Source organism: Camelus dromedarius, chromosome 3 (genome assembly GCF_036321535.1).
Source record: "Camelus dromedarius isolate mCamDro1 chromosome 3, mCamDro1.pat, whole genome shotgun sequence".
NCBI classification, from domain to species: domain Eukaryota; kingdom Metazoa; phylum Chordata; class Mammalia; order Artiodactyla; family Camelidae; genus Camelus; species Camelus dromedarius.
In genome coordinates, this window is record NC_087438.1 from 97,900,896 (window position 1) to 97,925,696 (window position 24,801).

Consider the following 24,801-nt stretch of genomic DNA (forward strand, 5'->3'; position numbering starts at 1 on the left):
GTGCTTCCTTCTTGTTCCCAGCGCTAATTAACCTGCCCCTTCCTGCCTCACTCTTTTTAATCTTTTCACCTTTGAACCTAGGCCAAGCTTCTCCCTCTCCGTCCATAACCTGGGCTTCCTCCTTTCTGACAAAAACCTGAGTGTGACCCAAGGTTTTCGTTCTGTTTTGTTTTTTGTAGTGTATGACCCAGCCTCTTGAAGAAGCCCCTCAGAACTCTCCAAGTGGCAGCCTGCCGCAGCCAGCACCTCAGAGCAGGCTCTGCTGCTGCTTCCCAGAGGGGGATCCAGCTTCCAGCACTTCCGTCTCCCTCTGTCTCTCCTACTGCAGAAGCCAACTCGTACAGAGCCTCTGGGATTGGCCCCTCTGGCTCTCCCACACCAGCCCTCCACTCCACTCCAGACTGGACCAGGAATATCTTCTCTCTCCCTCTCCGTTTCTCTTCTCCTACCCCCTCTCTCTCCCTCTCCCCTTCCAAACCCAAACTGGCCACTAGGCAAGTTCTAACGGCTCCAGTGTTCACACTCCAGCCCATCCCCACCATGCCCTCCCCTGAAGCTCCTGCTGCCAGGTCACTTGCTGTGCCAGTTGTCTCCTGAATGTTTGTCTTCTGAAATTGGAAGCGTCTAGAGGGCAAGGATTTTTGCCTCCTACAAAGCCTAGGGCAGTGCTAGGCTCCCAATGGGCACCTAGGATCACACTGAATGCTGATCTCCTGCTAACCTCCTAGCGCTGCCTCAGAACTCTCTGCCTGTGCAAGGTCCAGGGAGTGGCAGGTCCCGGAATGGCTGGGTCTTGAATTGTCAGGTCACTGCAGGAGGAGGGAAGAGGCGATTTCCCAGAATGGGTGAGAATAAGAGAGAGGATTTTATTTTCAGAGAGATGGAAGGGAGGTAGGACCAGTCAGGGGTGAAGTCCCTGGGTGTCAGTCATCATGCTGGTGGAGAAGCCCACGCGGTAAATGGAGGACGTGCATCCCGGGAAACCCCCCAAACCTCATAGCTGCCTCTTTCCACCGCCCCTCCATTCCTCCCAAAGGCGGCCTGCATCCCGGTTCGCAACCCTGGGACAGATTCTTGCGTGACTTCGGGCGGCGCCCAGTGCTGCTGTGGACAGCTCATTCCGCCGCGGCGGCGGCGCCCGGCGTGTCCCCGGCGCCGCCAGGGGGCGAATAGGGTGCCCGCCGGCTCTCAGGACGTCCGGCGCGCTGGCGCTGCGCTCCGGAGAGGCCCGGCCAGGAAAGACGCGCCCGCCAGAACCGCTTTGGCTGCCCCTCGCCGCCGCCGCAGCCCAGCCGGGCCGCTACTTCCAGCCCCGCCCTCGGGCCGGCTCGGTAGCTATGGGCGCCCCTGGCCGGGGCGAGGGTGCAGACGCCGCGCGCCTGCACAGGTGGCCAGGCCGCCAGCGCGCCTAGCTCCGCGCGCCCAGGGCACTGCCCGGCGGGCTCGCCGCGCTCCCTTACTGCCCCTCCGCCGTCCTCTTGGCAGCCCCGGCTCTACTCTCGAGGCCGCCCCGATTTGGGGGCCGGCGATTAAACAGGCCGCACCCCGGGCGCAGCAAATGGAGGACGCTAGAATTTAAGGAGGGAGGATGCAGCTCAGTCCCCCGCCTTCTCCCCACCCCTAGGAAGCGGCCGCGGGCGGCGCGCAGGCGGGTCTCAGAGCCCTGGGGCTCCGGTCGGGCCCGGCGCGGGTGCCGGTGCCGGTGCCGGGGATAGACCCCGCTCGAGACTGGTCGGGTGCACCCGCGCCGCACCTATTGGAACGGGCCTTTACCCGGTCGGACCCGAACCCGCCTCTACGGTCACAACATCCGGGCTGCGGTCACCTCCCGATGGGGCCACATTCGGCTTTAGGAAAACAAAACGAAAAAAGGGGTTTACAATTGGTATGTCAGCTCCCCTCTGGGTCAGCTCGTGGTGAGGCTGCAGCCCGAGACCCCGACGGCTCAGAACAGAGACCAGCCCCCGGGCTTTGGCACTGCTGAGGATCTTTCCACTTGATGAGATGCTGTTTCGGTAGAAAAAGAGTCCGTTTTTTTTTTTTTTAACCCAAGTCCGCCTTTATCAAAACATGTCAGGCCTGACAGAATTAGAGATAAAAGTGTGTGCCTGTGTGTGTGTGTTTAAATCCTCTTTGTGCCCCCCACCCACACTAGCCAGCATCCATTCTGGGTAAATATTTCTCCCCTTGAATAAAAGGAAGTCAAGTTTATGCTTCGTTTCAAAGGGAGTCTTTGAAATGGTACCTCTTGCTGCTAGTCAAGAATTCACATTTTATTTTGTTTTGATTTGGTTAGGTTTGGGCGTTTTTGCAACCCTCAAAGCAAGAATTAAAGGTTAAATTATGTCTCAAGCTGCACATCACCTGTAGTTTCAAATCCTAACATTTAGCACAGGCTTTCACAGCAGGAGCGCCAGGGCTGACATCTGCGTCGGGTTGTTTTCTGGTCCATCCACGCTGGTCAGATAGATGCTCAGATAGACTCCTGGGGGAGGGGATCCTAAATGAGTGCATTTCTCTGCCCATCAGGAGTCAGGAATCCCTAAGACAAGACCGGTTTGTTGGCTAAGAGGAGCCAACACTACATGGCTTAATTGCTTTCTGAGATACGGGGTTGGGCTGCAAACTCCGGACTTTATGTCTGTTTAGTACCTGGGACCTGGGTCCCAGGAGACTCTCTACCTCCTCCTCAGTTCATCTGGACATGAAAGATGGGCCCAGAAATCAACCTATGGTCAGAGAGCCTGGGCTATTCTGCAGCCCTGAGGGACCCTCACTCCACAGGACACAGCGCTAAGGCTCTGCTCACTGGGCAGGGGATCCACCCCAAGCCCAGTGCAAGATCCCACCCCTGCTCCCTCGGTCTGTCAGTTCCCTGTGTGTCTGAGACTTCCTCGCTCTCTGAAGGTAAGGAATGGCCTGATGTCTAGAGCCTCACATGCAGAGTGGCACCTGTGGGAGCCCCTAGCCCCAGCCCCCAACCTCAGGAGGCTTTGTAGATGGGGTCAGGTGAACAGCCTGTACCACCGCAGCCTCGGGCTCTGGCCCAGACACCTCCCCTGCTGCCACCCTGGGTCTTCTTTGAGCTTTCCTAGAGATAAGTGCTTACCGGGTGTGGCTCCCACAGAGTTTCCCTGTTCACCCAAAGGCAGCGACCTGCCCAAAGAGCACCCCCAGCTCAGCCCACCCGAAAGCCTCAACTCTCATGCTCTTCTAGAGTCAGCACGACCATTCCACCCCCTCTCAGCTCTGCTGGGGAGCCCTCTGTTCCCAGGAGAGCCACCCAGAGGAGAAGGCCATGTCCTCACTGCCTAACAGGTGGGAAGGGATAGACATTATCACATCTGCAAAGGCTCTTCTTGGCTCACCTCTAATCCCAGTGAGTCTCCCATCCCACACTATTTAGTGGGCACCTGCTTTGTACCAGGCACTGTGCCAGGGGTCAGGGATACAAAAATAAATGAAGCGGTTCCTGCCCTTACAAAGCTCATGGTATCTGACGAAGGAATTTATTCTTTAACTCATTCATTCACCAGATGAATGAGGCTCTGTACCAAGTGCTAGTGAGACAGCGAAGAAGGCAAGCACAGCCCCAGCCATCCCAGTAGTAGCACCTTGTAGACTCACAGTCCACAGGGGAGACAGACGTCAATCTAACCATCTGGCAAACAGAATTATCAACCACGGTAAAGAGAATCACAGGATGCTTTTGAGCGCAGGTAAAGAGGGGAGGGGGAGGGGGAGCCGGTCTGACAGGCAGCGGCAGTTAGGAGGGGACTGCCCGGAACACATACCCATTAGAAACTGGTATGGTGCTTCTCTTCCTCCTGAAGCATGACCCTAGAACTTCAAAAAGACCCCTCCCTGTACCCTATCCCTCACCCCTACACCCAGGAAATCTGCTAGCTCCTCTCAGGATGCCAGGCGCCTTTCCCTGCTGCCCGTGGGTGGCAGGAGGCCACAGTGCCCCTTGTGGCCACTGACTGAAGTTCCCAGGCCAGTGGAGGGGTGGGGTTTCAGGCTGTGGGGCCGTGGTGTCCCAGCCTCCCGAGCTCCACCAACTGGCCTCAGTCCTTGCGCAGATTCTTTCTCGCGTGCTCGCTCTTGCTCGCTCTCGCTCGCTCGCTCTCGCTCGCTCTCGCTCTCTCTCTCTCTCGCTCTTTCTCTCTCTCTCTCTCTCTCTCTCTCTCTCTCTCTCTCGCTCTCTCTCTCGCTCTCCCTCTCTCTCCTCTCTCTCTCCCTCTTTCTCTCCCTCTCCCCCCCCCCACCCCACCCGTCCTCTCTCTGTCTCCTCTCCAGGAGAGACCTCCAGGGTGGCCTGCCTGAAAATGCCAGGATCCCTCAGCTGACAGCCAAGTGCCTATACTGCTGTCACAGGTTAGCCAGCAGCAGACCATGTGGTTGAGGTGGCCTAGACCCTCAGGCAGCTGTGGCCTCTGCGTTTGCTTCCTTTTGAATCTACAGATGTGGTGAGTGCTACTTGCTGTGTGGCCCCACATAGTGAGGCCAGAGCCTGGGACCCAGGGGAGTACCTTTCACACCTACTTCCCTCTGTGGCCCAGGCCTCTGAGGATGTGGGTCTCTTAGCCTCCCGCTCTGCCCTCTGCCACCCACTCCACATTCAGGTGGCTACAAAGCTTTGTAGCTGGATTTGGTTGCCTCGAGACCCCGAACACAGAGAAAGAGGCCACTTCTGCTGGTATCATTGCCCATGGGTCATCTCTATGGAGAGGAAGGTTTGAGGATCCGCTCTGGAAAGCAGAAGCAGGCACTGAGCAAAAGAGTGATCCTTGTTATCACTTTCTGGCCAGGCATGCATCCCAGCCCACTGTCAAGTGCCTCATGGCCCAGAACTTCCCCTGGATACCACGGACCCTCGTCCCAGAATAGCCCTGTCTTCCATGCTGTGGAAAGGTGTGGCCCCAGGGAGGGAACAGGGTAAAGGTGAGGGGTGCAGAACTCCTGCAAACAAGATGCCATGCCAGCACTCAGAGCTGCCCTCCTCTCTCCAGAGGGGATTGCACATCTTCGGGAGAGAGAGTCACCGCTTGTCCAGAGTAGCCGGGGGAGCGAAGGGGCTCATTATGGGGATTATTACATTCAGTCTTTAAAGCCACCCTAAGAAGGTGCTGTAAATTATCCATTTTACAGAAGAGGAAACCTGGGTCAGGGTCAGGGTCTTTCCCAGCTGGGAAAGGTGGGTCAGCTGCCAGGTGGCCCCTGTTAACTCCTCTGCTGCACCATCTCCATGGCCTTTATCAGGTGGTGGGTGACAAGGGGGATGGAGTTGAGCAGAAGAGAAAGGGGCCCTAAACTCCAGGATTTAGAGAAGGGAGAAGCAGCCTCAGGTGTGCATAAAGCCTTTTTGGCCTGAAGCAATGAGGGTGAAGGCCACTCATTGGTTGATTCTCATCAAGCCCCTCCCCCATGCAGGTCCACCAATGGCAGCATCCCTGTCCCCAGGCAGGTGAGAGCAGACTGCTTTACAAGGCCCCTACCCTGCAGACAATGTGAGTGTTCCAAGGAGTGGAGGGACAGCCAGCCCGGGTGAGATGGGGAGGGGAGTCCGAAAGAAAGAGTAGAAATTAAATTAGTGAGACAAAGTGATGACTGGAGGTGGGGCAGAGGGGACCACAAGAGCAAGACCCAGGGAAGCTGAAGCCCTTTGAGGGCTCCTGAGAAATGGAGGGTGAGGTGGGCAGCGGCAAGAAGAGAGGGCTGTGGGTGGGCAGGCCAGAAGCCAGGCCCTACAGCAGGGCCTGTGGGTTTCCAAGCCCGAGGAACCCCAGACAACCAGACACCCTCTCAGTATCTCCCCGCGGACATAGCTGTGAACCAGACAGGGAACATTCCAGCCTAATCGAAGCTCAGATCATGAGCTCCACACAGGGGGGCGGCCTCTCCCCACCCCCACCCCCACCAACTTGCCGGCTCTCACCAGGCCAGGCCCCAGTGGGGGCTTCCAGGTCCTTGGGGATTCTTTTAGACCTTCAGAAAGCTGGAGGCCTCAAGTTTTCCCTCTCCAGGTTCTGAGGGAACTGTGTAGGGATGGACTGGAGGGGCATGGAAATGGAGCCAGAGGTCCCACCTGCAGGAGCAGCAAAAGCTCCTGCCTGAGGAACAGGACTCTGGAGGGATCCCCATTCTCAAGGGGCCCCTGGTAAGGCCAATGTTTCTGAAAAGGGCTGAAGGCAGGATTTCAGCCCCAACCTGAGTCCAAGACTGCACTGCTGCCCTTTACCCAGCCCCATCCTGCCTTCTCTCAGCAGAAGAGGGACACAGGCTAGGATATGGGAGCAATAGCCCCCCAGCCCTGGAAATGGGGTGTCAGATGGTCAGCTGGGCTACAGATTGTTGTCAGTTAATCATTTTTATTTCTTCATTAAAGCTTCATTCTTTTACCATACAAACAGCATCAGGCTTAGGAAAAAAGCTAAGGAAAAGAGCAGGGTATGGGGACAGATGTCTTAAATACACTATCTAATGTCACCAGTTTCAGGCTGAGAGAGAAATGGCCCCTTTCCTCTTTATACATTGGAGATTTCTCCCCACCTTGCTCCCTCCCCACCCTCGTCCTTGGGTGTTCTCCGCACACCCCCCCCACCACCACACACACACAGGGAAGCAGTTGTTGGGCATTGGCAACAGTTAAAGAAGAGAAGCAGTGAGAGGAAAGGAAGAGAAACCAGGCTGCTTCAGGCTAAGGAATCTCCATCCCACCTCACAGGCTGGCAGGACACCGTATCTGGTAGTGGCGGTGAGGTGGGGGAGGGTGACTTCCTTCCAGGGCCTCAGAGCTTCCTACTTGAGGCCCAAGGACCTGGTCTCATTACCAGCAGGACCAGGAAGGGAGGAAACCTCCCCCCAACTCCGCCTCAACCTGGCTGACCTCCCTTCAGAGGCTTGGCCAAACTCTGTGCCTGGCCTTGTCCCTGGCCATCAATAACAGTACCAGCCGCCACAGCAGCAGCAGCAGAGTATTTATTGAGGGCTTGCTACGTGTCTGCTGTGTGCTCCCGCGTTTTTCATTCATTATCTTTTTAAGTCCCCACAAACCTCAGGAGAGTTTAATAGCCTCATCCTACTCAATAGGGCACTCATTCATGAATTATGTTGACAGAGATCTATTGCACACCTACTACATGCCAGATCCTGTCCTTGGCACTAAGGATGCATTGGGGAACAAAAGTGGACCCAGTACCTGCTCTCATGGAGCATCTATCCCAGGGGAAAACAATCTAACAAATATGTGTCCGATTACAGGTTGTGATACATGCCAAGAAGGAAAAGTGCTGCCGATTCTGAGGGAGAACAATAGGGGGGAATGTAATTTAGACCAGGGGGTGGGGGGTGGGAAGTCCTTTCAGAGATGACACTTATATACTGACAAAACTAATCAATCAGCCAGTTGATTCATCCAGACCAGAGAGACTGTCAGGTTTCACCTGCTGTGATTTGCGGTGGATAGAAGTTTCCCCTCCGTTTTCCTCTCCATCAAGGAAAAGTGGGGTAGTCTAGGGCCATTTTGCCGTTTAGTAAACTAAAAGCTAAAAGGCCTAGAGATTTCTGGTCCCGGTGGCCTCAGAATAAAGGGTGAGGGAAAGTATTATCGGGCTTGGTTTGGGGATAAAACAGGAAGTGCTGGGTTCCCCCCAGGACCGGATAAGTAATTGAGCACTAGCCCCTGGCCTCCCTCCCCTCCCTCAGAAGTGTGGTGTTCTATCGCCACCTGGTGGACGTAAGAGACCAGGCGTGAGGCAGCCCAGATCCGGCTTCCAGGGTCGGATCCGGAACGCGGCTTCTTTTGGGCGGAGACTGAAAAGGAGGCAGTAGGTTTGGGTGACTTCCTGGCAGGAGGCGGGGATGGAGAGAAGGAGCGAGGGTGGATGGGGAACTGCTGCTTGAAAGTCAACTGACTGGAGGCCGACAATGGCCCCATTGTGTCCGGGGCCTTGACCTTGATTTCCTGCCACTCTCATCTCCCGGCGTGGCATCACCCCGGTCTGATTGGCTCGAAGTCCGCTCCGTGACAGTGGGCGGGTCCTGGGGCAGGATAGCCAGCAATGGGCTCCCCGAGGGCTGAGACGCGCAACTAGCCCAGTACCCCCCTGGAAATCCAGGGGAGGCGGGTGGGGCAAAGGACCGACGCCTCCCATAAGTCGTTTCCTCCTTCCTCCCCACCATCAGGAGTGTAGGGGCAAGAACACGGGACTTTCTTTGAAAAGCAGTGCTGCCTGATGGTTAGGGACTGGGAGCTGCAGTCTGAGAAACCGGTTCCCAACTAGTGCTGGGATCCTTGGATAGCCTTTAGCACCACCCACCTGTTTTTTAAAGGCACACACAGATGGATACACATTCCCACTGTAAAAATATTACAGAATACAATTAAAGGCTAAAGCTCCCCACCTTTGTCTCACACACACCCACACACCCACCTCAGGTAACTGCTGCCATTAGATTGATGTGTGTCCTTCCTGACTTCATTCCATGTATTTACATGAGTCTACGTATGCAAACATATGATTCAGTGTATGTGCTCTCTGGGCCTCAGTTTCCTAATCTGAAAATGGGAATGAAAATAATAGTAGTTAAAGTCTGAAGAGTTACTCTGAGAAAGTTACCTGAGCTAATTCGTGGGGAGTGCCTAGCTCAGTATCAGGCACACAGTGACTGTGACGATTGTTATCATCACCATCTTTATTGTCATTATCATTGGGCCCCAGACCCAATTCTAAGGTCTGTATAGAAGCCCTTTCTTCCTCCACAGCCTAATCTACCCCTTCCCCCTTCTCTCTCCTAACAGGCCATGATAAAAATCTGTGTTCCCTAATGCCTGTGTTTTTATAAAGCTAGAAGGAGCATCTGGTGTTTTCTGCATGTTCTCCCCCGACCTTCTCTTCTTTCACCCCCTCCCCGCCCCTTCCCTTCCATATTTGACCTAGATGCCACTGCTCATCCCACCGCAGAGAGTTCCATTCTATGCCAGAGGAAGAGGGTTGCATGGCCCACACGGTGCTGTTGGACCCACAGTGACTCAACATTAAGGCTGCCCCTGGGTAGGGGCAGGGCTAGTAGCTGAAAAGGGGCACGGTGGGGGTAGCTCTGTGAAAGACCATGTGGTAAAGCAGATGAGTGTAAGATTGGCTGTCGGAGCACCCCAGGATGTGGCCAAGGGCAAGTCATCTCCCGTCTCTGAGCCTCAGTTGTCTCACCTGTACAGTGGGGCCACTAACAAGAGCCATCACCTTCTGTGCTATGAGGATAACATGGTGCCTGTGAAGGGATCTGGCACTGAGAAAGGCAAACAGTAGTTATTATTATGTTGGAAAACAAAATGTCATGTTTACTTAGTATTTCATGTTTGCAAAGGGAATTTCTAAATTCTTTCTTTTTGAAATGAACTAGTCTTTGCTGCATGGAGAAGGAAGTTTGGTTTTGTCTTACAAGTCCTGTCGAAGCAGCCATGGGCAACTTTCTGGAGCTGTTGCTGGTCCTTAAGATGGCCCACAGAGTTCCCTCCAGCCAGAGAGCATCAGGATACAGGACACTGAAGGACCTCACTGTCCCAGAGGATGCAGCCAGAAATACGTCAAACCCCTGTGAGTAAGACAAGGTCAGATCACCCATCATTCCACAAACAGCCATAGAGCAGTGACTTGGTGCCCTGCCTGAACTACATAGCCCTGCATAGTGGAGGGTCCCTGGAACACAGGGGTTTTATTAGGGAAAAATTTACTGCACGTACTAGCTAATATTTATGCAGTGCTTATTAGCTGCCAAGTGTATTATACGCACAACAAACAAGTCTTAGGTAAGATCTTTGTCCTCTTGTCCCTTGTGTTTTCATGGTTCTTCTGTACACGATACTCTCTTCTGGTTTTTTTTTTTTTTTTTGAGGGGGTACACTTTCCACACATTAAAATTCACCTTTTTAAGTGTGCAGTTCTGTGAATTTCAACACAGTCATGTACCCACCATCACAGTCGTAATATAGAATATGTTCCTCACCCCGTAAATTTTCCCTCTTGCTCTTTAGAGATAAATAAGATCTCCCGGCTGCCAGCCCCAGCCTCTGGCAGTCACTGATCTGATTTCCTTATAGTTTTGCATTTTCCAAAATGGAATCTTACAATATTTAGCCTTGTGAGACAGGCTTCTTTCATTTACCATTAAGCTTGTGAGAGCCTCATCAGCGATTATTGTGCATATCAGCGATTCGTTCCTTTTTTCTTTCTTTCAACTTTTCATTACAAATTTTTCAAATACAAAGTTAAAAGAATAACACAGTGAACACCTATAGACCTCCCACCTAGACGCAGTAATTGCTTGCATTTTGCTGTATTTTAAAGTGACATCTAAACGTAGGTATATATTTGCTGAACCATTTGAAAGTAAGTTGTAGGCGCTGACACTTCACCTCTAAAACTCCAACATGTGTCACCTAAGACTGAGTGATGACCATACGTTATCACACCTAAGAAAGCTGACAGGAAATTCCCAAATGTCACCGACCATCCATGTATTTGCAAATTTCCCCAATTTCAAGAAAAAGCCTTTTATAGTTTTTTACCAGCCTGCTAGAGTTTTAGTTCTAAACTTTTAGTTTTGAAATAGCTATAGGCTCACAGAAGTTGCCAAAATAAAAGTATCATGTACCCTTTAACCAGCTTCCCATAATGGTGACATCTTAGACTGAGCTGTAGTAAAATATCCAAACCAGGACACTGACATTGGTACCTTACTTTAGTCAGACAGCAGACTTTCTTCAGTTTTCACCAATTTTTAACCTGCATTCGTTTGTGTGTGTGGGTGTGTGTTCAGTTCTCTGCACTTAAATCCCGAGTGTAGATTTCTGTACCTACCACCACCACCAAGATGGGTAGCTGTTACATCACTACGGAACTCTCTAGTGCTGCCTCTTTGTATTCACACCCACTCCCACTTCATGCCTCCCAGGGTCTCCTCCCTGTCCCTTGGCAACTGATCTGTTCTCCATCTCTATAGTTTTGCCATTTTGAGAATATTACATAAATGAAATCATACTGTATGTAAACTTTTTTTTAATTGAAATCGATTTACAATGTTGTGTTAATTTCTGGTGTACAGCATAGTGATTCACTTAGACATATATATTCCTTTTCATATTCTTTTTCATTATAGGGCATTACAAGGTATTGGATATAATTCCCTGTGCTATACAGTAGGATCTTGGCTTGTTGTTGATCTATTTTGTATATAGTAGTTAGTATCTACAAATCCTGAACTCTCAATTTATCCCTCCCCCAACCCCATTCCCTCCCACCCCCTCGTAACCACAGGTTTGTTTTCCATGTCTGTGAGTCTATCTCTATTTTGTAAATAAGCTTGTGTCTTTTTTTTCAAGAGTCCACATATAAATGATATCATATGGTATTTTTCTTTCTCTTTCTGGCTAGTATGTAAACTCTTGAGATTGAATTTTTCCACTAAGCATAAAGCCCCTGAGGTTCCTCCAGGTCATTTCATGTATGATCAGTAGTTCATTCTTTTTTATTGCTAAGTAGTATTCTTACATGGATGTGCCACAGTTTAGCCATTCACCAGATGAAAGATATTTGAATTGTTTCCAGCTTTTGGTGATGATGAATCAAGTTACTGTGAACATTTGTGTAACAGGTTTGTGTGTGAGCATAAGCTTCACTTCACTTGGGTAAATACTTAGAAGTGGGATTGCTAAGGTGCATGGTAAGTGTAAGTGTTATCTTTCTGTGAAATGGCTAAACTCTTTTGCAAACCAACTGTACCACTTTGCCACTCCCACCAGCAGTGTATGAGAGTTGCAGCTCCTCTGCATTCCTGCCAGCACTGGGTATTATCACTTTAAAAAAACCTTTTTTTTCAGGCATTCTAATACACATGTGATGGTACCCCACGTAACTTTTAAACTGTAAATAAGACCATGTCACGACCCTTCTTAAAACCCTCCAGTGGCTTCATATCACGCTCAAAATAAAATTCAAACTCATTTCTGAGGCCTGTCAGACCTCTGAGCCTCACTCCAGCCACAGCAACCTCCCTGCTGTTTCTCTAACAGCCTAAGCTTGTTCCGCCTGGAATGTCCTTGCCCTCGGTATCCATGTGGCTCCATTTCTCACTCCATTTCCTCTCTGTCTAATGTGAGCTTCTCAGAGGGCTTCCCTGATGGCCCACATAAGCCCCATCCCTCCACTCAGCCTCACAATTCCAATATGGAAAACAGTGACTGTCAATCCCTGCTTCACTATATACTTGAGATGGATCAAAGAACAAAATTAAAAAAATAAACTACAGAGAGTGTGGGTATAGCTCAGTGGTAGAGCACAAGCTTAGCATGCACGAGGTCCTGAGTTTGATCCCCAACACCTCCATTAAAATAAATAAATAAAATTTTAAAAAACTATAAAACTTCTAGAAGAAAGCATAGGAAAAGCTACACATCCTTAGGATAGTCAGTTCACAGAAAGAACTAATAATAAAATTATAAAAGGGAGGGGGGAGACAGCATTAAGAACATGAAGAGATAAGTCACTGACTAGAAGAAAGTTTTTCAATCATATTTTTGATAAATAATTTGTATCTACAACAAAGAAGTATGACTCAATAAGAAGAAGATAAACAACCAAATTAAGATATGGGCAAAAGAGTTTAATAAATACTTTAGAAATAAGATATACAGATATCCATAAACACAGGAAAAGTTGTTCAACGTCATTAGCCATCGGGGAAATGTAAATTAAAACCACAATGAGATAACATCAGACATACATTAGAATGGCTAACAGTTAAAAGACCAGTAATAAGTGTTAGCAAGGGCGTGGAACAACTGGAACTCTCACATGTTGCTGGCAGGAGCATGAAATGGAAAATCACTTTGGAAAAAAGGTTGGCGGTGTCTTAAAAAGTAAAGCATATGCTTACCGTGCGTCCAGCAATCTCCATGACAGGGATTACAGGTACATTTCAGGGACCTGAGAGAAATGAAAATGTACATCCACACAGAGGCTTGTCCATGAATTGTCAAAGCAGCTTTATTCATATTAGCTCAAAGCTGGAAATGGCCCAGGTATCCATCAACAAACAAACAGATAAATTGTGGTGTATTCATACCATAGCTTACTACTCAGTAATGAAAAGAAACAAATACTGATAAATGCTACCACATAAATGAACTTCCAAAACATGCTGAGTGAAAGAAGCCAGACAGGTGAGTACATGCCAGATGATGACGTTTAAATGAAGTTCTAGAACAAGTGAAACGAAGTTATGGGATCAGAAAGCAGAGCAGTTATTGACTGGGGCTGGCCACGGGGAGCTGGGATATCGACTGGAAAGAGGAATTGGGAAAATTGGACAGATTATGGAAATATTCTATTTCTTGCAGAGTGGTGGATACTTGGGTATTTGTCAAAACTAATTTAACTGTACACCTTAAACATATGCATTTTATTGTATGCAAATTATTCCTCAGTAAGACTGATTTTTATAGTGAAGTAACTATACCTTGTGATAAGTGCTAGGAAGGGAAGAAAATATGGTATTATCCTGAAGAGAGGATAAGGAGGAAGGAAGATTACTTTTGATTGGTTGGCCCATGATTCTTGAAGAGGTGACATTTGAGCAGAGATCTGAATGTCAAGAGGGAGCAAGCTATGGAAAGATCTAGAGAGGGCGTTCCAGGAAAAGGTTACTGCGGGAACAAAGACCTAGAGCAGGAAGGAGTTTGGTAATCTTGGAATAGTCCGAAGGCCAGTGTGATTGGTTGAAGTGGGTAGGGCTGAGAGTGGTAGGAGACAGGGTGGAACCAAACCCTGTAGGACCTTATCAACCCCGATAAACGTTTGAATTTGAAATGAATCAAATACAGATCTCTCATGGGTCTAATGAGGCAGAAACACATAAGCAAATAAAGGCAATACAGGCTCATGGGTGATATTTTGGGGAGGTGTACAGGGAAAGAGGAGAGAGTAGTCAGTGCTACCAGGAGACATCTGGGAAAGCCTCCCAGAGAGGGGACATATCAGCCAAGATTTGAAAGAAGAGGAGCAGAGGAGAAAGGGTATTCCAGTGGAGGATACTGTGTCTATAGAAGCCCAGAGGCATGCATGGAACATTCAAAGACTTGAGTGTAACAAAAGTCTAGCTGAAGTTTTCCCAGTAGGATGAGGAGTGGCAGGAGATATAAGGCTGAAGAGAAAGGCTTTTCAATGTCTCCTCAGACTTGATCCTGCAGCGGCTGGGAAACCCCTAGAGAACTTTAAGTAAGGGGGGATTAGAGCCAGGTTTACATTTCCGATCAAGACCTCCAGATTGAGCAGGTGGAGAGCAAGACCGCTGGTTATGGTGTGAATCACAGGGGAGGCCAGAACTGGGGCAGGGGGCAGGGAGAAGGGTCAAACTCTGCTATGAGGTAATTGGGATTCTCCCGAACTCAGGGGCCTTCAGGTTTCCGGCTTGAAAGCCTGGCTTTCTTACAGGATGATGGTCCAGTTAAGAGAGACGCATGAAGAGAAATAGATTGAGGAAAAGATCTACAGAGTTTGAGGCACCAGAGGGCCATAAATGCGAACTTTTATGGGCATCTGCTCCTTCAGAGGGCTGGCTTCATAAAGATTCCTAGGCCCTGGCCCCAGTGATTCAGAGCAATGGGTCCAGGATGGAGCCCAGGAATCCACACGTGGACACAGTGCCACTCCCACTCTGATGGACTGCACACCTACAAAGCTGCCAATACTCTCATCTGGACTGTGGCTGAAGCAGCCCAAAAATTCAGGTAAAGGTAGTATATTTTTTAAAATTTTTATTGAAGTACAGTGAATTACAATGTGTCAGTTTCTAGTGTACAGCACAATGTCCCAGTCATGCATATATATAGACATATATTCATATATTCATTTTCATATTTTTTCATTAAAGGTTATTACAAGATATTGAACATGGTTCCCTGTGCTATACAGAAGAAATTTTTTGATCTATTTTTATATGTAGTGGCTAATATTTGTAAGTCTCAAACTAAAGGTAGTATCTTAAATAAGGCTCTGGGTACCATTGGAGCAAAGGTCTCCCCTGCTGCAGCTAAAGAATGGCTCTAGAGTGACCCTGGTCATCATGTGTCACTCCTGATTGCCTGTGCAAGGAGCCACAAAATTAGTGGTGGGACTAAGAGGAAGCAGGTGCCTTTTGTCCCTTCTCCTGGGGCGTGGATGAGGGGCATGGTGGAGACGCATAAGGCTGTAATGAGCTGGAGAATGTGCTTTGTCCAAAGAGAGCAGCTTCTACTGTGTACCAGTGAACCCCTGCGACAGCTCCATGTGCTTGGTCCTAGTTTTATTTCCACTTTCCAGATGAGGAAACTGAGGCCCGAAGAGATTTAATAAATTGTCCTGGGTTTCAAGGCGAGGACGTAGGGGAACCAGGGCTGGAACACAGGTCTGGACACTCTAAATTATAGTGTTGCCCTGCCTCCAAGTGGGAGAAGTCACTTGATCTCTTAAATGATCTTCCAAGCATGGAATAGGGGGAAAGTACAAGCCTTTTTGTCCTACTCTTTCAGAAGGTATCTAAGGCCTTACTATGTGTGTGTTTTCCCCTCAAAAAGAGGCTCTCAGGGGATTTACAGCCTCATGGTACAAAATGAGTTGTAGGGTTCCAACCAGGAGCACTTGCCTGATCTTCTAAGAATCTCACAGCAGTGCCAAATGCCTCAGCTTTATCCAAGCAACAGGAGGAGGGGGTCGCGGTGGCAGCGGCGGCGCAGCAGCAGCAGCAGCAGCAAATCTGTCCCCAGGGCATTACAGTACATTACAGTTTTGCTGTGATGGAATACACGTGGCATATGGCTGCAAAGTTACTATCTTGAGAGCAGATAGAAATGGGATTTTTCATGTGCCAGATTTCACTTTCTTTTCTGAAACAATTCTTGTAATAAACAGAGGTTTTCTGATCTTGTTACGATCTGGAAGATGGGAATTCCTCTACCCTTTTGAAGTAAAGCTATCGTCTTGCAGAGTTTCAGTCTACTGATTGATGGTGCACATGTTTTGTAAATGTGGAAGCTCTTCTGTGCCCCCTCCCTCCCTCCCTCTAAAGGCCAGGATGGGGAAGAGAAGCTGCCACCAAAAGGCGATCAACCCCATTCCATTCCCAGACCACCCCAGTGCTGAGACCCATATGTCCCGTGGCTGCCATCCCCTGGCACGTGGCATGGGGAAGAGGAAAGGCTTGCTGAGCGTGGGAGGCCACTGGGTGGAGGAGGCAAGGAAGGGCCAGGACGCGAGCAGAATGTGACTTTAAGGAGGAGAATTCTTTTGAACCATATCTTGTGTGCTGACAGCCTAATGATCATTATTAGGACCTCAGATGTAACACGAAGCCCGCCCCGAAGTTAAATTTTCCCTTTCGGATAAGCATGGCCTGTCAACCCAGCCTAAGATGGCTGCCTGCAACCTCCTTCACGGTGGGGGGTTGGGGTCCTCCAGCTGCTCCGTCACTGTTTTCATTAAGGACTTTGTTTTTCTGGTAAACGGGGTCACCATTTTTCTACCTGCGCCTTATAAAATCAACCTGAGAAATACTTTGTACAAGAACCACAGCTGTATTTGTATTTTTCTACCCACATGTAGTTGGTGTGGCGGGGGTGGGGTGGGGGTTACTATCTAAAATCCTATCTCCCCAGGGACTTTCTTGGACACAGTGTGACTTCTCACAGAGGGGCAGACCTATGGCCTGAATGATGCCCAGATTTTTGTTTGGCTTTCACAGTGTTTTAAAATTGATTTTCATGTCAAAATACTGTTTGCCAGCTTCTCTTGAAAAAAAAAATCAGAAAACTTGGCCATCCTGGGCCACATCCCCCTATGACAAATGGCTAGATAGTGGCTCCCTTTGCACAGTTTGTTCTCCAGTTTGCCATAATCCCCGCCACTGCTGTCACTCCTCTTCCACACCCTACAAGAGGGCGCAAGTTAAAAGGCAGATACAAGAAAAATGAGTTTCAGATCTAGAGAGAAGACCCCACCCACTTACTTCCTGGGGCCCTTTGAACAGGTGTCCACATCTCTCTGAAGTCTGTTTTTCATCCCAGGGAAGAAGAGAATAATGAAATGTGTACGCAGAGCACTGGCCAAAAGCCTTGCCGAGAGGAAGCACTCACTGAGAATTTGCCCTGTATGTTTATTGCTGATTATGACTAATTCGTGTCAGTGACACAGAAGAGACCCAAGGCTGCATACAAATGGACACACCTACTGCAGTGTAAGCTTCATATAAGCAAGGATCTGTTTTGCTTATTCCTCCCTCTCTAGAGCTTAGTACAGTCCCTGGCACGTGGCAGGCACTTAGTGAATGTGCTGCGTGAATGTGTGGATTTAATGTTTTGCTGAGTTCTTGTTCTTCATGTGTCATGTGCTAAATTATTAGCCCATTTTATAAATATGAATGCAAATGGACATACAGGCTGAGTATTTCTAATTTGTATGTGTTGAATTTTCCCACCTTATTTTCAAAACATTGTTTTCAAAATATCAAAAAGCAGGGAAGAGTCTTCAGATTTGATGGGAACTTCATTATCATACTTAGTTGAATCACAGCCTAGGAGAAAAATGTGTTTTCCTCCAGGGCTGGGTTTCTAAGATCATTATCCGAATGCCAGGCCATTTCAGGAATCAGTGCTTCAGAAAGTCACAATTAAAATCGCGCGCCTTTATGTGATGCCTCTTGAGAACTCAAGGTGTTATACAAACACATTTAAAGCATGAAGTGCTCCCTGAAGCACTTTCCTCAGAAGTAATATTTCCAGAGAGGAGAGTGCACTTAGGTAAAACCAGTGGCGGGTTCTAAGTCATGATCTCAATACGGCTTAACCCCTGAGTGCTGGAGTTTTCTCCCCAGTGGATGCAACTTTCCTGGAAATACAGGAGAAGGTGAATTGACTCCCAAGTGGATTCAAAGCTAGCCTATTGGAATATTATATTCCATGTGCCTATAGGAGCCTTCGATAAGCTTGTGATTTTGATATCGGTGGCCTGTAGGGGTCAGCTGTGTTTTCTTGTTTGCTCTGCATCCATTCTGCCTAGTTCTGGAAACCAAACTTCAGTATTCCTGGGGAAGCCATTCCTTCCATACTTTCAACTGTGGGATAGGGGGTAGGCTAACCTCACCCCCAGCCCCAGAGGAGAGCATGGAAGAAGCCAAGGTGTTACATTCCCTGGCCACAACCACATATTCAGAGAAAAGTTGCCCAAAGCCAATGCAAATAGTAAGACTCCATTCTGAAGGTTTTCTTAGTCCTGTTAGGAAAGAGAAAGCCTTTTGTCTGCTGGGACTTTTTGCTGTGAGAATGTAATTCTGACACTCTCAGAGGGACTGCATGAGAATGCAGAGAAAAGAGAGCTGAAGGATAGAGCAAGAGAGGAGACTCCTGGTGACAGTGTTTGAGTGTCTGGATACAGTTATGCCTGAAGCTCAGATTGATGTCTGGACTTTTGGTTTCAAGAGCCAATCAGTCCTCTCTCCCTTTTTCTTAAACCGATTTTAATAGCATTTTAGTCACTTGCAATGGAGATATTCCTGACTAGCAAATTAGAATTTCAAAATGTAGATCAGAAAAAAAGAAGCACAAAACTGTAAGACTCATTCATTGCTCAGGTGAAAACCAAAAGTTTCTGGAACCATGGCCAGAAGCAAACTGATGACTTTGCCTCTTTCTCCTTTACATGAACCTCAAATTCCATTAGAATCAGGCAGAGCAGTGAGCTAGGAAACAGTAGAAGAGCAATTTTTTTCTCTTTTCTTTAATATCCTAAAACAAAATCTGATTATGCTTTTCTGGGTTTTGTGCATGTGCTTGCCACATTCACTGGCTTTCCCTTCATATGTGTTCATTTGTCTGCTTCCACAGAGGGGAAGACTGAAATAAGCCAGAGGCCCAGTCTTAGTAAACTTCTCTAGTGCTTTAAAATTCTCTGTTCTTGACTTAGGAGAATTCCATAGTGTTTGCCACCGAGCCTGGGAGCTCTAAGAAGACGTTGTTCAACTTGTGCAGCATCTAGAGATGTTCATTTAATAGAGTTACTGAGCACCTTTGCCTGCCAGGCTCCAACTGCCACACACGTATGAGCAAGGGGGCACAGGATTTCTCTTTTTCCAGAGGGTTTGTTTCCAGTCTCCGTCAGCCCTTCCTTCCCTTTGGGGCTGCACCTTTGCTATGGCCCTCCTCTCCCTTCTGACCAGCCTGCATTCTGTTGCCAAAGGATTTTTTTACAAGACATTGCATCCCATTCCTACTTCCCACTCCAGGAGCTTCAGTGCTTTCCTCTAGTGTTCACATTGAGTCTATTCTCAGGCCTTAATAAAACTAATACTAATAATAAAAGCTAACAGTTTGATTTCTTCTGTATAGCACAGAGAACTATATTTAATATCTGGTAGTAACCTATAATGAAAAAGAATATGAAAAGGAATATATGCATGTATATGTATGACTGAAACATTATGCTGTTCACCAGAAACCGACACATTGTAACTGACTATACTTCAATTAAAAAAAAAAAAAGCTAACAGTTCAGAGCACTTACTATGTGCCAGGTACCATGTTTATGTTTCATATGCATTATCTCAGTTAATCCTCAGAATAACACTCTAAAGTAGATATCAATGTTCTCCCTACCTTTTTTTTTTTCCCAGATGAAGAAACTAATGCACAGAGAGGTTAAATAACTTGCTCAAGGTCATATGGCCAATAAATGATGGAGTCCAAATACAACCCTGTCATTCAGTCTCCAGACTCCATGTTCCTACCAGAAGATTCTGCTATTTCAAAAGCTCATCCCCAATTTGCTTTGTCTCTACATTCTTTCTCACAGATCCTCAATTTCCACAGTCCACTTAGGCTCATCTTACAGCTCTGCCCACCATTCTCTAATTTTATTGTCTTTGCTTATTTGTTTCATTCATTCCTTCATTCCTTTACCAAATATTTAATGAGCCCCTGCCCCAGGCACTCATGTTATCCGGATGCCATAACCAAGAATGAATGCTCTCTTCTCTCACCACTTCTCCAAATCCTGCCTTTCAGGCTCTGCTCCAGACCCTTCCTTTACGCATCCCACCTTTGCCAGTGGAGCTGGCATGGCCTCTGACTCCGTGAGTCCCGAAGACACAGGAGGGCATGACATAGTTTAGCATTCAGTTTCACAGGGGCTTTGTGAGGTGTATGCTGTCTTGCTACCTCTCAGGAGTCTGAGGTCTGGAGGACCAAGTTAGAGAACTCGCTCCTTTTGTATCCATCACAGTGTGGAGTGCATATTAGACATCCAAGAAACATTCTTTCATCCAACTGTTGAGTGAGCAAATGGGATCCAATGAAAATATAATGAATTTTTAAATTTCCCTTTGAAAAACTGTGAATCTGGGTTCTTCCTTTGGCCTAGAATTCACATCAAGTTGACGACAGTCTTGTGAGGTAGGTATTATTATCCTCATTTTACAGATAAGACTGAGGCTCAAGGACGGTGACTAACTTGCCTGAATTCACGAAATGGGTGGCTCTCAGAGCACAAGTCCCCAAACCCTGCATCACGCAGCCTCCACAATCCTTGGATGGTTCTGAATTCACAAATGTTGAAAGTCCACTGCAGTTCCTGTGGCTAACGGACTTTCACAAAAAATACACTATGTCAGGAACTTCTTTCTACACAGACATTTGTCTTTATTTCCGGGAACAGGAACTCACTGCTGTTGTGAAGAAACTTGATGAAACTCCAGCAACTTCTCCATCTGGCCCGATGCTTACTCCTGGGACTTGAGGTCAAATCCTAGAGAAGAACTATATAGGATGTGCTCCCTGGCCTTGACTCTGGTTCTTGGATGCTGCCAAGTAACATTCCTTGAGTTTGTACTTGCGCGATAGCACTCCTTCCTTAAGGGGGTTGGGTGGGTGGACATTCCATTTTTCCTTAGATGGTTACACCTTTTTGTGTCCAAACAACTCAGTAAAAGGGGAGCGGCCAGGGACCTAAAGGAAAACACTGTTGTAGCATCTCTTCTACCCCAGCAAGGACACCATATGTCCCAGCCACCAAGAGAAGCTTCCCTCCTTTACATAACAGTTATCCCAGCCTTCCACCCTCATCCTCCCCTTGCCCTGTCCAGAGTAGAGCCTCAGAGGCACTGTGCTTATCCCCTAGGGCCTACATCAATTTCTTCTCACCTGCTCTTCCTTCCTCATGTAACCTCTCAGCCTCCCTTCCCGTAATGCTGTTAGCAGTCCTCCTACTCAGCAACCCCTCCCCAAACCACTGCTGCCTCTTCTTTCTCTAGATTCTGTCTCCATTCTCTCTGCTCCCAGCATGTCTCGCCTCCACTGCATCCCTCAAACCTCATTCTAGCCCAGCTCTTCCCCAAGCCCTCCCTAACCTGCAGCTGGACTGCCCCCCTCAGACCTGCAAGCCCACGTCTGGCTGCCCCTGCCCTGCTCCCACCATCTTCCTGCTTCCTAATCTCTGTCCTGGGGACCTGGGCTTATGCTTAATTGTCTTTCTTTTTTTTTCTAATTGAATATAGTTGATTTACAATGTTAGTTTCTCATGTGCAGCATAGTGAGTCAGTCATATATATATATATATACATATTCTTTTTCATTATAGGTTACTATAAGGTATTGACTATGGTTCCCTGTGCTATACAGTAGGACCCTGCTGTTTATCTAAGGAGCTCATTTTAAATCTCTTCTCTCCTAGTAATACAACTCTGGAGCCATGATTCTTCTCTCCCTTTCACAACTGTCTTTTTTCCTCATTTATATGCTAGTTTCTTTTTCAAATAAACGTAGAAAAGTAAAAAAGTGTTACTCAAAATAAAACTATTAAGCAAACAATAAACAGTACAGGTAGTACTTGGATATGAGACACACCACCCACGAACTCCTGATCTTCAAGGATCATACCTCAAGCAGCCTGGCATTGCCCGTTGCCAGGTCCTTAAAAGTGCTCACAAGAAGTTATTTATAAAGTAACTTTTTGGTTTAAAATCCATAGTCTGAGAGGGAAGGACAACATATATGAATCCTTCATAGCGGTACAGGGAGTAGAAGAGTAAAACTTAAGGGGAACTCAGTCAGCAAGAAGTTAAGGGATGAAATAAGTAGTGGCTTTCAAATCGGAACATCCATGGGGTGTTAAATTTTCATTTTGAAGCTGATAGTCTACGTCCAGGGACTGGTAAGTCACAGAGGTGTAGGCATACGATTATAGTGAGTAAGGGGAGAAAATTGAAGACAAAATCGATTTCTAAAATGAAAAACAAAAAAATCTTTGCAAGTAGGGTTTGCAGGCTTGTCCTAGACTTTGCTCCGGGAGTGTTTCAGTGGTTTTTCTTTCTGTTGGAATAGAAGCAGGCCTTCAAGGCAGGATTCCTGGGTCTGGGCTACAGCCTGTCTCCCTTCTCCTGAGTGATGAAGTCCTATTACTTTCTCCAGCGAATGCTGCTCTACTTGCTGTGAGGTTTATGGGGAAAGTTGCCGGATAACAAGCCGGTTACCAGCCTAAGCTCAGGCCTCTCCGGTACAGCTTGGAAAGTAAACCCCTGAACCCTGCGTGCCACGCACTGAGCCGGGTACCGTGGGGACACAGGGCCCTGCCTTCCGGGCACCTGCACTGGCGGCCAGGAGGTAACGTTTGGAGTCTCGGAGCACCGATCCATCCTGAGGAGAGAACTTGCTGAAGTCTCAGGTATCCATCCAGCTCAGAAGTCCGAGCAGGGAGGCCAGGGCCGGACCTCGTGTCCCAGCTGCGCGGACCGCCCGGAAGCGCTCCCGGAGGAGCCTGGAGGCCCCGCGGCTGGGGGCGGGGCTCGTGCTGTGACACCGCCCCCTGCCTCGCCCCGCCCCGCGCGCGTTGCTAGGTTGATCAGGTGACTCGAAGCTTCTGACGGTCGTGACGTCAGGCGCGCCTCTACTCTTCGCTCGCTCCGTAGCAGGTGCGGCGCGGCTTGTACGGTCTCGTCGGATCCCGACGGGTCCCAGCCGAAGCAGTGCCCAGCGGGTTCGTAGAGAAGAGAGGTGAGGCACAGCCGAGCCAGCTGGGCCAAGCTGGGACCAAGGAGAGGGTGAAGGGCGGGCAGGGACCTTCTGGGGTTTTGCGCACCCCCGAGCTCCACAGAGGCGTCCCGAGAGCGGCGGCTTCCGGGGCGGGATGGGCCGGCTCCAGCAGGGAAGCGCGCAGCCCCGGAGGAGAGGCTGGGAACCGAGGGAGCGGCTGCAGCCGGCCCAGTGCCCACCCCGGCGCCCCGCGGCTGTTGCTCTGGCTCCCGTCACAGCGCCGGTGGCGGCGGCTGCGAAGATCCGGCGGCGCCCTCCTGGCCTCTGGGCCGTTGACTAAGGGGCTCCGCGTTGCGAGGAGTCGGCTGGCTGGGAATGGGGCTCGCCACACCCAGTCTCCGGGGACGTCTGCGGGAGGCTTCTGCATCTCTTCGCCTTGGGCTGCGATTTCTCGGGCGCTGGCGGGGACCCACACAGTGCTGAGCCGGGCCTGCTGGGGGCGGGAGGCCGCTCGGGAGCCCCGCGGGTGGAAGCAGGGGCTGGGGGTGTTCGGAAAAGGTGTTGCGGGGGGAAGAAATCATGACTGTTGAGAGCAGTGGATTGGGATCTGAGTAGACCAGTTGGGGCAAGTGAAATCTGAGCAGGACCCCAAGGGATAGGGACTAATTTCCCAGCAGCGGTGGGGGTTGGAAGAATAGAGGGAGGGAAAGGGGGCCTGCGGGGAAGACCTTGAGCCTTGCACTGGAGGCGAAGGAAAGACGATTCGGTGATTTACTGGACCGAGTGCTTGGGCGGTTTTGAGCGGTGGGAAAGTTTGGAGAATTAGGTTAGGGCCGGTTAGGGAAAACTTCGAATTCCCAGCCTAGGTTTGTGTACTGTGGGGAGACGTTGAAGCGTCGGCTGGATTGGGGTAGAGGAAACACTGGAATGGGAAGACTGAGGAGGCTGTTGTGGCAGCCTGGAAAAGAGGTGCTGCCTAGAACTTTAGTTTGATGAAATTCTGTGAACTCTGCATCTGAAATCTTTGTAACAGGCAGGGTTGGGGATGCAGGCAGCCAGGTGCCAATTGTTAGAAGGTTTTTAAAAACTTACTCCTGATGAGGGCAAGGAAGCACCCAGCAGCAGCTCATTTTATTATCTTATTTGGCCAGATGAGTTAATGAGTATTTGAGGGGTTTGCCCCCTTCAGTAGGCACTGAGGTTGTATTGTACCCCGAACTTGGCCTTTAGAGGTTTCCGAGTGTCTTACAAACACCTCTTCTCCCCAGGGTGAAGCCCAAACCACAAGTGAGTGGTAGGAGATTTAATGAGGGGGAAGTTATTGAAGGATAATCAATGCCCAAAACATGAATATGAGGCATTTGTGAGGCTGAAAGGAGCCCCATGCTCTTTGTTAATTGTAGAACAGAATTCCCCTTTCCTACCTGCTACACTTGCTCAATTTGTGGCTTCTCAGGTAAGGCTACTTAAGTGTTAATCGGTCATTTAGTCTTAAAGTCTTGAAAAACAGGAAGAAGATACTGATTATTGAAGAGGAATGATTTGGTGATAATATGGTTTTTTCCAGCTCTGAAATTAACTGACCTTGTAGCCAAAAACAAAACAAAACAAAGTAAAAACACAGCTGTCAATTTTATATCGAACCTTAGCAACTTTTGTTTTCTGGAAGGAAGTGAAATAGCTGAAACTTCTCACCAATTTGTTCTGTATTTGTTAGACTCCAGAAAACAGAATTGGACCTCCAGGGATCC

The 24,801-nt window shown here is 48.7% G+C and overlaps 2 protein-coding genes across 4 annotated transcripts in view; both read left to right on the plus strand.

Moving 5' to 3' along the window:
• PURA (purine rich element binding protein A) overlaps positions 1-4,253 on the plus strand; it is a 38,990-nt gene extending 34,737 nt beyond the window's left edge. Inside the window, exon 2 of the transcript XR_010380380.1 lies at positions 180-4,253. The gene's annotated coding sequence lies outside the window, so the exon portion shown is untranslated. The remainder of the gene's footprint in view (positions 1-179) is intronic.
• Positions 4,254-4,337: 84 nt separating this feature from the next.
• Positions 4,338-24,801, plus strand: part of CYSTM1 (cysteine rich transmembrane module containing 1) — a 68,208-nt gene continuing 47,744 nt past the window's right edge. The window contains exons 1-2 of one of the 3 annotated variants that reach the window (XM_031449142.2): positions 4,338-4,469; positions 9,406-9,599. In XM_031449142.2, the coding sequence (XP_031305002.1) occupies positions 4,396-4,469; positions 9,406-9,599 (268 nt within the window). In that variant the 5' untranslated portion in view covers positions 4,338-4,395. The remainder of the gene's footprint in view (positions 4,470-9,405; positions 9,600-24,801) is intronic. The other 2 variants (XM_031449141.1, XM_064484354.1) reach the window with 2 other exon arrangements.